At 41.8% G+C, this 13,673-nt stretch overlaps 1 protein-coding gene across 2 annotated transcripts; it reads right to left on the bottom strand.

Annotated features, from left to right (window-relative positions):
- Positions 1 to 1,024: 1,024 nt before the first annotated feature.
- CCNA1 (cyclin A1) lies at positions 1,025 to 13,363 on the bottom strand. Of its 2 annotated transcripts, none has more exons than XM_007533869.2 (9): positions 12,992 to 13,363; positions 11,978 to 12,167; positions 7,657 to 7,903; positions 7,339 to 7,463; positions 5,980 to 6,203; positions 3,926 to 4,130; positions 2,893 to 3,006; positions 1,916 to 2,049; positions 1,025 to 1,285 (listed from the first exon to the last, which is right to left on the bottom strand). In XM_007533869.2, the coding sequence occupies exons 2-9, from the start codon at positions 12,140 to 12,142 to the stop codon at positions 1,234 to 1,236; spliced, it is 1,266 nt and encodes a 421-aa protein (XP_007533931.1). In that variant the 5' UTR covers positions 12,143 to 12,167; positions 12,992 to 13,363; the 3' UTR covers positions 1,025 to 1,233. The 2 variants fall into 2 exon arrangements, with proteins under 2 accessions (XP_007533931.1, XP_060047532.1); XM_060191549.1 differs by lacking the exon at positions 12,992 to 13,363 and adding an exon at positions 12,628 to 12,795.
- Positions 13,364 to 13,673: the final 310 nt, after the last annotated feature.

Raw genomic sequence — 13,673 nt, 5'->3', positions numbered from 1 at the left:
ACAGTTTCATCAGGACTTGAAGCAGACAGCAAATTTTGTTTAGATTTACTTTGACCTGCTCCCATTTTACCAAAACCTACTGGGATCTAATCTCTCCTATATAAAGGAGTGGGAAAACAGGTATTTCTGTTGTTCTTGCCTTCATATGCCATCTGGACAGAGTTCTGGGATTGGCAGTAGGTGAAGCTCAGGTTCATGTGCCTCTAGTACCAAGTGGTCCAAGGCTACTGATTTTAAGATTAGCACCACTTATATTCCATCTCCAACAAACACTCAAGACCAAATCCAATCTCGATTTTTCCTTCCAGTCACTTTTCAGTCCTCAAAAGAAAGCTAAAGCATTCAGTTGTCCCCATCTGTGTCCAACATAAATGCTATTGCAAAGGGCCATGCGTGACTGTGTAGTGAGGTGAACTACAGGATCAGGAATACTTTGATCTACAGCAAAGTTTAGTATGGTTACCTCCCAAGAGACATGCATGAAAAGTTAACTTAGCTGCCCTTAGGTTCCTTCTCTCTGAACAGCTTTGAAGGCTGAAATAGATGCATGATGGCTGACTATATAAAAATTGAACAGTGACACAGTCAGATTTCTTTACAAACTGAGCATCATACCCATGGCATAGAATCAAATATAAGTCAACCTTCAGAAGTAATTGATCACATTTATTCTGCAATGAGCTGTCTTTACTGCCTAGGATGCTGGAAGAAAGTTAAAAGTTAGTGCTGGCTTATAGCCCTTCACTAATCTATGCTTGGCACTCATTTGCCAATTTATGGAGACTCATGTAAAGGGTATAGAACTAGGAAGTCTCAGAACAAGTCATTTAATTCCTGGATTCATCAGAACACTTAGTCCTACTGGTAAAACCAATTATAAAACCAATTATAAACCAATTTATAAATTTAACCAATTTATAAAACCAATTAGAGGAATTCTTGAAGTAGAGAAGACATTTATAATACTCCTACCTAAAATCCAGGCCAGTGTGTCAGCTATGCCAATTAGTAAATGAGCCTTACAAGTGGTCAAAAGTTGTTTATTCTTTAAAAAATGTCTGACTATATTACAAGATACTACAGTCTAAGACAACCTAAATACATTTACACTTTTAAAAATATTTTATCTATATTATAGCAATACTAATTGATTCAACCTGCAGAAGACTATGAAAGTTAAGGCCAATATATTGATCTGATGGTTCCTCTCTGCAGGTGCTTCAGTTCTGTGATTTATTGTAGAGGAAGAACTGCAGGTGGTTCGATCAGAGACACATGCATATACCTGAAATGAGACCCAAAGCAAGTTTAGCACAAGTCAAAGACATCAGTTTTGTACAATCTCAGGACACAGGAGATGATCTCACAGTTTTTTTTTAAACTGTTTTTTTTTAATATTTATTTCCTTTTGTTGCCCTTGTTGTTTTATTGTTGTAGTTATTACTGTTGTTGTTATTGATGTCATCGTTGTTGAATAGGACAGAGAGAAATGGAGAGAGGAGGGGATGACAGAGAAGGAGAGAGAAAGACAGACACCTGCAGACCTGCTTCACCGCCTGTGAAGCGACTCCCCTGCAGGAGGGGCGCCGGGGCTCGAACCGGCATCCTTATGCCTGTCCTTGCGCTTTGCACCACCTGTGCTTAGCCCGCTGTGCTACCGCCCAACTCCCCATCTCACAGTTTTAAGAGGGCAGAAAAGGGTTCTGTCTGACTATAAACAGTTCTGTCCTCTCCAATTTGATTTTTTTTTAAATTTCACATGCAACCTTTACCAGATATAGAATTTGTGCTATATTTAATTCTGACATTACTACAAAAGGTTGATATTGTTAACCAATTAGAGGTCTGACATTACTAGTAAAATCGATTACAGCTTTAAATAGCGAGGCTAGATGAGGAAATTTCAGAAACCTACTTTGAAGCCTTGTACTTCTCCCTAATTGCTTGCTGAGGCCGATGTGGGATAACAAGGCATACTTTATGTAGCTCACTCAGGCAAGGCACAATTTCCTTTAATGAATAGCCTGTAAATGCAGCGAGGGTTTCTGGCTAAAAAGGCAAAAGACAAACAATTGCTTCATATAGTCTCTTACGATAATAAAATATGAAGATAAAATGGTTTGTAATAGAATTAATCACCATGTAAGTACTTTCATCTATGAGAAAAAACATAATCCTACTTCAGAGACTTTAGAAATAAAATATTAAGAACTGTCAGTGTTGTATATTATCCATATTGTGTTTTAAAATGTTCAGTTACTTTAACTATTCTCTCTGAAACAGGACTTGTACTGGTGGTTAAAGAGCCCCAGCTTATCTGAACCACTACTTACATAAACCATGACATTTGACATAGTCTTAGCCAAATGCAAAATGCTAAATATTCTAGAAAATTAAAGTAAACATTTCTTTTAGTACAAAACTGAGCCTTCAGAATCAATCCAAGGGACCTGTTTCTAATTTGCCACCCTCTTTGGTTAAGAGGCAGTACTAAGTAACACACTGCTCCCTTAAAAGTCTGGTCTAACTATTAGACCAGCATAATTGTATCCCGGCTATTTTAGACAGAGGGATAAAGTCCACAACGTTTGCTTGCCTTGGTTGGTACTCACACTACGAAGGCCCTCTGTGCATGCCAGTTGGCCTTGGGATCTCTAGAACTGTTTTTGTTGACTAAGCATACCATAATATCTCATTTCCTTGACATTCTTCACCTCCCATAGGGCAAAGCTGTTGAAGCCATGAAGGCTGGCCTACAGCATGGCATGCTTCTGCCTGCTAGCCAAAATTTGCCCCTAATCCCACTAAGACCCCCTCATAAAAGGCCAGCCTACTCTAAGCCTTGAGAGTCAGAACACAAAGTTGAGATAGGCCTTGAGAAAAGACTCTTACCCAGAAGTTTCTATTCACAGTATAGTTTGCCAGGCAATAAGCTGCTGCAGCTATCAGTGAAGGCAGATATTTCAAAAATGGGTCAGCTTCAAGTAGACTCAGTTCTGCTACATACTAAGAACAAGAGAGAAAAATTTCATTTGACTTAAGCTACAGGCAAATCTAAAAATACTTAGGAAACAAACTGTCTTTGTTCAGACTACAGTTAGTAGTGAAGTGAGCATGGCAATAATCAAAATTATTTACCAGGCTAAAAGTTGATATGTGCCTGTCCATAATGAAAATAACATTTATGTGGTAATAAATTTCAATGCATAGGTGTTGATGTACGGTTTTGTTTTCTTACACTAGCAATGTTATAGAGGGCAGATAAAATAGTGTTGCTTTAGCAGCTAGAATGAGACCAGAGCCTTCAGCCAGAAGACAAAGATATGACTGTATGAAACCTATTGACTTTTCAAACAGATGCATGCAGTGCACAAGCTGAAACAGTACCAGTGGGAACTCATCAGGTTAGAAGAAACATAATGGAAAGTTATACAGGCACCTTAACTGTACTTTGTGTAAATACAGAAACCAGATGTCCTAAATCATAGTGGTTAGGAATTAAATTTTCCAAAGCAATATCTAGTGTCTGAGATAAAAGTTCTGTAACTCCAAAAGACCAAAGAATGCTTCACTATTTAGCATATTAGGATGAGATTAGAGTCAAATCAAACTGCATTTACTCTGTTCCCATGCTAAAACCTAAACGGTATTCCTTGCATGTGGCCTGTATCTAACAAAGAAACAGCTGCCAAGCTTAAATTTCTTAAGACTTGGGTGATTAGTGAAGCTATGCCTGCCAAATGCAATCAGTCCTGATGTTTCATAAGGAGAGGACATGTTCTTAAATTAGCTCTCTTTCATTGCTAAAAATCTTTTCTGGGCACAAAGCAAAGAACCGAAAACGAAGGTAGAATGAAGAGATAGTTGGGATAGGGTACATTTTACATTCCTTGGCACCTACAGTCTTGGGCTTGAGGGAACATACCTTGGCCAGGTTCTCGGTTCTGTCACATACACCTTGCCTCCTTAGGTACTGGAGCAGAAACTGGTTGGTGGTTGGCACTGTCAGATCAAAAGTGAGGACTTTCAGGAGCAGGTGTTCCATTCTTAGCAACTGCCTTTTTGTGTAAGTATCATCAGTTATATACACAAACTCATCGACTTCAGGTGGATATATCTCCTCATATTTCCTATGAAATGTAAAGAAATTTTGGAAATCAAGCTCAGACCCTGTGGCTCTCCATCCTGTGTTAGCACAATCAAGCCACACACACCACCTTTGCAGATTTCTTTACTTTGAGCTCATATGTCTGCTTACAGAAATATCACTTAAATGGCAGAGGGCCATGGGGGGAATAAAAATGAGAATATGAGTATTTCATGGGTATGTTGTACTTCTAAGAACAATAAGATAAATAACTTGCAAAGGAAATTTCTAGTTTTCTTTGTTTTTCTGATAGGACAGAGAAATTTAGAGGGAAGAAGGAAATAGGGAGGGGGAGAGACAGAAGGTACATGCAAATCTGCTTCACTGCTTGTGAAGCTTTCCCTGTGCAAGTGGGGGAGCTGGGGACTTGAACCCAAGTCCTTGCACACTGTAATGTGTGCACTTAACCAGGTGTACCACCACACAGCCCAGAGATTTCTAATTTTGACCTAAAAGATTTTGAATGACAGGCACACAGGTAAATTCCTCTTAATTCCATGGGGCTCAAACTATTTTGTGGGAAAGAATGTAGTGAATATAATAGTGAAAACAGTTGTTAATATTTACTAATACGGTGCACCCAAGAGGAAAGTAATAATTTTGCTGTTATCAATTTTTTGCTATTACTTTTGTTTCTACTTTCTGTAGGGGTATTTGACAAATTCTCAGGCACCAATAATGAGAATATCTGAGATCAGAGAAATAGAAATAAAACTATCACTCAGTTAAGGGGCAGTTCAGCTATAAGCTTTGTTTCATGTAACTAGGTAATTGTGGTGCATAACTGATAGTATTAGGAACCAGCTAAAATGATTTATTCACTGCAACCAAGTAAATTATATTATGGGATATTGGCTAGATGATGAAGGTAGCATTTATAGAACAACTGTTTCTTGGGGGTCAGGTGGTGGTGCACCCAAGTGAGCACACATATTACCATGCACAAGGACTCAGGTTTGAGCCCCTGCTCCCCACTTGTAGGGGGGAAGTTTCACAAGCAGTGAAGCAGTACTGCCGGTGTCTCTCTTTCTCTGTCTCTTTATCCCCTCTCAATTTCTTTCTACCCTAACTAATAAAGAAATTACTTTAGGGGAATCAGGCGGTAGTACAGTGGGCTAAGCGCACATGGCACAAAGCACAAGGACCAGCCTAAGGATCCCGGTTCGAGCCCCCAGCTCCCCACCTGCAGGGGAGTCACTTCACAAAAGGTGAAACAGGTCTGCAAGTGTCTGTCTTTCTCTCCCCCTCTGTCTTCCCCTCCTCTCTCCATTTCTCTCTGTCCTATCTAACAGCATCAACATCAACGACTACAACAACAATAAAAAATAGCAAGGGCAACAAAAGGGAAAATAAATAAATTTTTAAAATAAATAAAACATTTTTTTAAAAAAGAAAGAAATTACTTTTTAAAAATGACTGCTGGAAACAATGGGTTTATCATGCAGGCACTGAGCCCCAGTGATAATGCTGGTGGAAAAAAAAAAAAACTATCTCATGGGACTTTTACTTGTTTTAATATACTTTAATATACAATAATTACTTGTTTAGAATATAGCCCAACTATCACACTGCAAAATAATTAAACAGAATCCTGCATCTGAGCTGACAATTACCTTAGTCATGACATTGCTAATAAGCAGTAAATATCTGAACTGAAGAGTGAGCATTTGGTAAAGTTTCTCTACAAAAGCTGTAAAGATGATTTCTTAACCAGAGGAAGCATGAGTAAGTTCTAATCATCAAACACTGCAAGTTCTTCAACAAACAGGAATGAAAATCGAGTGTTTTGACAGGCTGCAGTTTCACATTCTTGAAGCAGAAAGAACACTTACGAAGCCAGGAGAATGGCTGCTGTCCCAACAAGCTGTAGTTTCCCTCTCAGGACAGACATGCATGACAGAAACCTGTCCAGGAAGTTGACAGCCAGGTAGAGAGTCTCTGCACGAAGCTTGTATTCTTCACTGACCTCTACCAGCCAGTCCACCAGAATGGTCCGCATGCCCTCAGTAATGTCTGGTTGTTTCCTCATGTAGTGGGCCTTAGGCCTGTGTCTCATCTGTTTGGGGAGAATTGATTTGCTGTTGCTTTCTAAATATCTACTGGAGTAATGTTTTATTATAGAATTGTGTATGTGCCAGGTATGTAATATTATATAGCAGTGTCTGTCTAGGCTATATGAAGTTCACCACTTAAAGTCTGTCTTTTGCCATATAGTTGACTGCCTTTGCCCAAAGAATGTTTATAAATTTTATTTTTCCCTTGCCTCTACAACTTCACTGGGGATTCTTGCCTGCATGATTCCATTTCTCCAAGTGAAACTGGTTTTTTAATTTTCTTTGTTTATTTTTTGATAGAGGATAGAAGGGAGAGAGGGAGATGGGGGGTAGAGAGAAAAATGAAGAGACACCATAGCACTGCTTCACTGTTCATTTCTTCTTTGAGTGACAGTACTCCCATATGATGACTAGGGCCTTGAACCCAGATCCTTATGTATGGCAAAGTGTGTACTCTACTGGTGAGCCATCTCCCAGCTCTGAATTTTTATATGTAAGTAGTTGCTCTGTCAAAGAAAAAACAAAAAACTTTATTCTCTTCCCCCTTCCCATTTCTTCTCTTCACAGAAAAAACAAAGAATACTTCACAGTACAATAGCTGTTTTTAAAGATTTTAAAGCAAAAGACAGGAGGAAGGCTACAGAATTGGGTAAATCAGGACAAAGGGGACAACTACAATGAAGGACAGAACTGGACTTTCAGAATGTAGTATAGACACATGCTGGTTTTCAGAGAAACATACCTAATTTTATACAGTAATGTTACTTCAGAAAAAAAAATGAATGAATGAATGAAAAGAGAAAAATTTCCTTTACAAAATTTCAAGCAAAGGTTAGAAAGAATCTGATCATGGGTGATATCTTTACTATGATGGGGAGAAAGTATGAAATTCTGACTCAGTAATACAATTAACTAACAGCTTAAGAGAGGTGACAATATGCATTATTTTTTAAAGAGAATTCCTTAGTACATAGAAAGTCAAATCTGAGAAATAATTCAAGTAACTGCTATTCACAACTATTATTTTTCACAGGTACTCTTATTGTTTATGTGTCATAGAATGTCATTCACTAGTGCTTATAATCAAGAGTTCATAATTATCTTCAGAAATTGAAATAGAAGTTGGGAAAAACTTACTTCAGCTTCTCTCAGGTACTGATGAATTTCTTCCGCATATTCAGTCACATTTATTACATCTGTTCCTAAGTCTGATGCATCTTCAGACTGGGGATAGAGAGATGAATCTACCACCATAGGAGAAACTGCAGGGGTGCAATATTACCACATGAGATACTTAATTTAGAAATTAATTCCATCCCTTAACCCTCCCCAGGCAGTTGTGAAAACAGTCATTATTTCATGTTTTTGTTTGTTTATTTGTTGTTTTTTTTTCTTGCTAGTTCCATGCTAGTGGATACTGCAAGTGGTTATGAGTACAGACATGAATGGGATTACCTGTACTAAAATCAAACAGGAAGTGGAGGTCTGACTTGAGTGTACTGGTGTCTACTTCGTACACTTCCTCAATGGCCATCCCCTCTCTCCCAGTAATGATGTCTCTGTCCCCTTGCTCTGCCTCATCCATGTAGATATCAAATCCTTGCTTGGCTGGCACCTCAACCTCTCCACCAGAGAGTGCCTTCTTTCCAGCTGGAGGGAAAGCATTTTCAGATCCAGAGAAACACCTGATTGTTGTGACTCCCTAGAAAAAGAATGAAATAAATTTTAAGTGGCCACCACACAGACCATGTGAACCCCTGTGATTCAAGCCAATATGCTGGGAAGGTGAGAAGAATCTGGAATTGGAAGTATCTATGTCTGCAATTTAATATAAAAAAAATGAAACTTCTAGGGGACAGGGGCGGAAGCTCAGCGGGCTAGGCGCATGTGGCGCAAAGCCCAAGGGCCAACTTAAGGATGCCGTTCAAGTCCCAGCTCCCCAACTGCAGGGGAGTCGCTTCACAGGTGGTGAAACAGGTCTGCAGATGTCTATCTTTCTCTCCCGCTCTGTCTTCCCTTCCTCTCTCCATTTCTCTCTGTCCTATCCAACAACGACATTAGTAATAACTACAATAAAACAAGAAGGGCAACAAAAGGAAATAAGTAAATATTTTTTTTTAAAAAAAACTTAAAAAAATGGAACTTCTAAAAAAATTTAATTCATTTTTATTAATTGGATAGACACAGAAAGAAATTGAGAGGGGCGGGGGAAAAAGAGGAGAGAGAGAAGCAGAGAGACACCTGTAGCCCTGCTTCACACACTTAAGGATTTCCCCCTGCAGGTGGGGACTAGGGCCTTGAACCCAGGTCTTTGCACATTCTAATGTGTGTACTTAACCAGGTATACCACCACCTATCCCTAGAAAATGAAACTTCTTAAGTATGATTACTCCCTCACCTCTGTCTACATCTGACATTTTCTCACATATTTAGCCAATGAAACAAAAGATTACAGGAAAACTACAGCTCATCTCCAAAATGAAGTAAGTCTATCACATACATATTTATTTATTTACTTACTTACTTTTGCATCCAGAGTTATCGCTGAGGGTCAGTGCTACACTACTAATCCACTGTTCCTAGTGGCCCATTTTTTTTTCCTATTTATTTATTATACAATAGAACAGAGAAAAACTGAGAGGAGAGGGGAAGATAGAGAGGGAGCGAGAAAGAGACACACCCACCTGCAGACTTGCTTCACTCCCTGTGAAGCATCTCCCCTGTAGGTGAGGAGCCTGCACATAGCACTCTGTGCACTTCACCTGGCACACCACAGCCCAACCCCTTCACATACATATTTGTAGGAGTATAAATTGGTTTTCATGGGGTTGGTAAGATACCTCAACTGGATAGTGTGTTCCTAGAGTCCTCTATAAAACGTTTACCTTTAGTCTGTGAGCCTCTATAAAGTTTCCATTTTATATTCAGTTATTTCTCAGAGATGTGATAATTTTAGAAACTCATATTTCTATAGTCTGAAGTCATAGCCTCTTACCTGTATGGCATAATGCAATTACCCTAGTGGAGAGCCAATATTCAGTCACTTCTGTCTTTTCTTCCTAAACACTAATGTGAACAAGCATATGAAAACAAGTCACTTGAGTGGCCTGAAGGTTAGTTGAAGCAAGGCAAGTGGGCAGGCTTTATGAGTCTAAATTACACTGATGAAAATGCTAGCCTCAGGGCTGGGGATATAGCATAATTGTTATGCAAACTACTTTCATGACTGAAACTCTGAGTTCCCAAGTTCATCTATAACACCAACATAAGCCAGAGATGATCAGTGTTCTGGCAAATACAAAGTGAAGGGGAAAAAAACCTGCTAGTCTAGGTCCTGCTTTAGTTTTGTTTGTTTGTTTTGTTTGTTTAACTATAGGACTGCTCAGTTCTGGTACAGGGGTTTGAACCTGAGACCTTGGAGCCTCAGGCATTAGAGTCTGTTTGCTTACTGTTATACTATCTCCCCCACCCAGCATTAATGTTTTATTGCTTACAATTACACTTAGCATTTCTGTTGAGGCTACTTCTAAATTAGTATGTGGCTCCATAAATTTCCCTTTAATGTACCAGACTTATGTCTTGTAGGGAAAAAATGTTATTAATGATAATACTGGAGGAATATGAGAGTCTCTAAAGGGCTTAAGTCACAAGTCACTATAACCATTACTCCAGGTTACTACTGAGTCTGAAGTTACATATATAGATAGATGTGATGAAATGAAACTTGTATCCATTGAACAGATGTTAGTGTTCATCTATAATGGTCAAGACATATCAACAGTTTTAAGTGCCCAGAATTTTACAAAAATGCTCAGAGACTGTCCTCCTAAAGCTTATATTCTGTTGTTAGAGAAATAAACAAGAAGGGGCCAGATGGTGGTGCACCTGGTTAAGTGCACACATTATAGTGTGCAAGGACCTAAGTTCAAGCCCCTGGTCCCCATTGTAGGGGGATAGCTTCACAAGTGGAAAAGCAGTGCTGTAGATCTCTCTCTCTCTCTCTCTCTCTCTCTCTCAAACTCCTCTCCCCTTTCAATTTCTCTGTCTCTATCCAATAATAAATAAATAGGAATAAGCAAGAAAAAAATATCACAACAAATGGTGATAAATGCTTTAGAGGTGGAAATACAGGGAAATATATATAAGTAGCATGACCAAAAGGCTCCAATGAAAAAGAAAGAATTGGGTGGAAGCATGGTGGCAGTGAGGGATGATCCACAAATATAGATGAGGGAAGTGATTCTGAGCAGAGAACAGCAAGGGAAAAGGCCCTGGTGTTGGAGTGTGTCCTCAGGCCACAGCAAAGAGCATGCAGGGCAGAGTGAGAGTAATGGTCCCACACGTCATAGGTTGTCTTCTACTAGATATGGACACTCACTGGAGAGTATGGAATCAAAGAGTGGCATGATCTGATTTATGGTTTATCTGTGTACAGATAAAGTAAAAAGATGAGTAACATAAGCAGTTATGAAACTCATCCATTCCAGCAAATATATAAATATGGTAAAAGGCAGTGAAGAATGAGAAGGAGAGTATTTTATGTATTATCTTTGTTTTTAAAGATATATTTATTTATGACACAGAGTGAAAATGAGCCAGAGCATTGCTCTGGCACATGCAGTGCTAGGGACTGAGAATCAAAAATATTCTTTTAGTAAATAAGCTATGAGATGGGAGAATAAGAGTCAAAAAGGGGAGAGGTAATAAAGCAGGAAGAACAAGAATGGATATATTCTATTTACTGGGAGGAGGAAACCTTTGAGAAAAGTAGGGCAGGGCTAAGTTTGGTGTTTACTTTAACAAAAGGTCAGAGAACCAGTGACAAGATACAAGTAGAGATGTTAAGTAGGCTGCTGAATATATATGACTCCCACCTGATAGTTGAGATGCTTCTAATACTAGAAGATTTGTGAGTTTGGGAATGAGTGCAATTTCAGATCATATTCTTCAGAACAAATAAAACTGCCAGAGGAAGACCTAGGGTATTGTGAAGAAGTAGCTAGTAAGCTAGGTGAGATAAACCAGGAGAAAGCAGTGTTCTTCAGCATTAATGAGAAATTCAAAGAAACAAGGATCAAGAATGTCAACTGGGGGAGAGGGTCAAATAGCATAGAGGGTTTATGCAAAGAGTCAGAGGCTCCAAAGTCCCAGGTTCAATCCACCATAAACCTTAGTTGAGCACTGCTCCGATTTTAAAAAACAAACAAACAAACAAACAAAACCTGCCTGATTAGAGAAAGGAGATTTGATTCAATAAAGAACTAAGATATGCCACCCTACCCAGTCACTATGCTAAAAACTGGAACTACAGTAGTGAGTGACCCTTAGTCCAAAGGATTCCTAGACACATTCCCTTGACACCAGAGAGGTATTTTACTCTTAGCTGGATTTTTTTTTTTTTTAACTCCACGGTTATCGCAGGGGCTTGGTGCTGGCACTATGAATTCACTGCTCCTGGAGGTCATTTTGCCATTTTTTTAATAGGATGGGGCAGAGAGAATTGAGAGAGGCGGGGAAGATAGAGAAAGACAGAGCCAAGGGATCAAACAGGGATCCTTGCACTGGTTCTTGCGCTTCTTTATATTATATGCACTTAACCTGGTGAGCTACCGCCTAGGCCCCGGGTTATTTTTTTTAACCAAGGTCTCTATAGTCCAGATAACAAGGCTAATTTACTCATGGGAGTTTGAGGTAAGGTAGCAAGAGACACACACCCTTCCCACCAAGACTGGTAAACCCTTCTCAAGCCATTTCCCCAGCACCTGTGGGTCATTACCTGGCCATAGGTCCTCCTGTACTGCCCATTCTCAGTGAGCACCCCTAGCACTGTCCTCTGGGGAAGATCCTGGCCAAGTTGGGCTCTGGTTATCATCTGACAGGCATCAGGACCTTGGGTGCCTGGAGCCAGGACTACTCCACTCTTAGAGCTGCTGCGATTCATAGCCTCAAGTCTCCAAAGGCTGCAGCTATCAGAGAGGGAAAGAGATAGGCAAACTGGTTACCCAACTGCCTCCAACCAAGGGCTCCAGAGGTGCAGTGATTCATTCTCTAGGAGAGAGGGCTCTTGATTCTGGTGGTCTCTCCTGCAATTATCAAAAACACGAGCCTTGGTGCAAGGCACCAAAGCCGCGTGGAGCCAGCACCGTGATTTGAATCTCTCCAGAGTTTCTTCCAAGACCTGGTTGAGGTCTGGAAAATAAAGGACCACCTGGACAGTCCATCAAGCCAGACTGGGATACTAAGCCTCATCTTGACTGGGAGTTTTAAATCCATAAACTCAAGCCTTCACTGACTGATGCTCATCTCCGCCTTCTGCAAACAAAAAGACTTAGGATCTCCTTCCCAGGTTGGTATGCAGAGTGCAGCTCTAGGATTCTCCTCCCGCCAGACAGAAGCCCCCAAACCTGCCAGGAACCCACAGCGGACCTCAGGTTTTTATTTTGTTTTGCTTTGTTTTGTCTTTTTTTTTCCCTCAGCGTTTGTCTCTGTGCCTCAAACAAAGAGTAAGTGCACTGGAGTACTGGGACTAAGAGGCTCCCCAGACGGCGCGGGGCGGGGCCGGGAGGGGCGGGAGGGACCAAGATGTTAAGAGATTCCAGCCTGGGCACCGGGCTCCTTGAGGCTGCGGCAGCCTGGGCGACTTGCACGAATGACTCTCCTCCCCGCCCCCCACCCGGGCGTCTGTTGAATCGACCAATCAGCGGCGCTCCCAAGGCGCGCGGGGCGGCTTCCTTGCCAACCGCAGGGGGCGTGCGCGCTTGGCCGCTTCGCCATGGCGACCCCCCCTCACCTGACCAGCGCCGGCTCGACGCGCTTTGACTCCTGGGCGTTCAAGGCCCTGAGGGGCCAACTGGCGGTGCCCCGCGGCTCCTCCTGCTGGGCCCGGCCCGGGCGTGTCGGGGTGGGCTGCGCGCAATCTGCCCAGCGCCCGTTAGCCGGCACCCGCCGGCCTGGGAGGGAGGAAGGCGGGTCGGTCCCCGCGATGGCCAGGGCTTTGGAAGGACTGTTTCCGTGAACCCGTTTTCCCAACAGCCGCTAACTCCTCCCGCCAACGACTTTTCCGTGGCCCGCTCCTGAGAACCTTGGCTCGGGAGGGCGGGCGACACGGGGCCCTCGGGGCTGCGCAGGCCGCGGCGTCCAGACCGCGCCGCCGGCCCGAGGGCGGCTCGCTCCCCTTCCAGCCTCCTTCCACAGAGAAGCGGAGTGGCCGGGGCTTGAGGCCAGGCCTCCTGATCCCTGCAGGCGGCGCGCCCTTGATCATTTGGGGAGGTCTTGCAAATCAGAGGCGAGCTCGGCTGGCCAGATTTTATATGCAAGGGGCCTGGCTGTGCAGCAGAAGCCTTTTGGGCCTTGAGGCTCGCAAGTGGTGCTAGAATGCCGCAGGGAGAGCTATGTCCAGATGGTTCCGGCAAAATGCAGCTTGAAGGGACTCCAGGAACTCCAGATAGCAACCCAGGAAGAGGAAGGAACGC

Source organism: Erinaceus europaeus, chromosome 5 (genome assembly GCF_950295315.1).
Source record: "Erinaceus europaeus chromosome 5, mEriEur2.1, whole genome shotgun sequence".
In the NCBI taxonomy this organism is placed as follows: domain Eukaryota; kingdom Metazoa; phylum Chordata; class Mammalia; order Eulipotyphla; family Erinaceidae; genus Erinaceus; species Erinaceus europaeus.
Note: the sequence above shows the minus strand (reverse complement) of the source record. Positions and strands in the feature narration are given on the sequence as shown.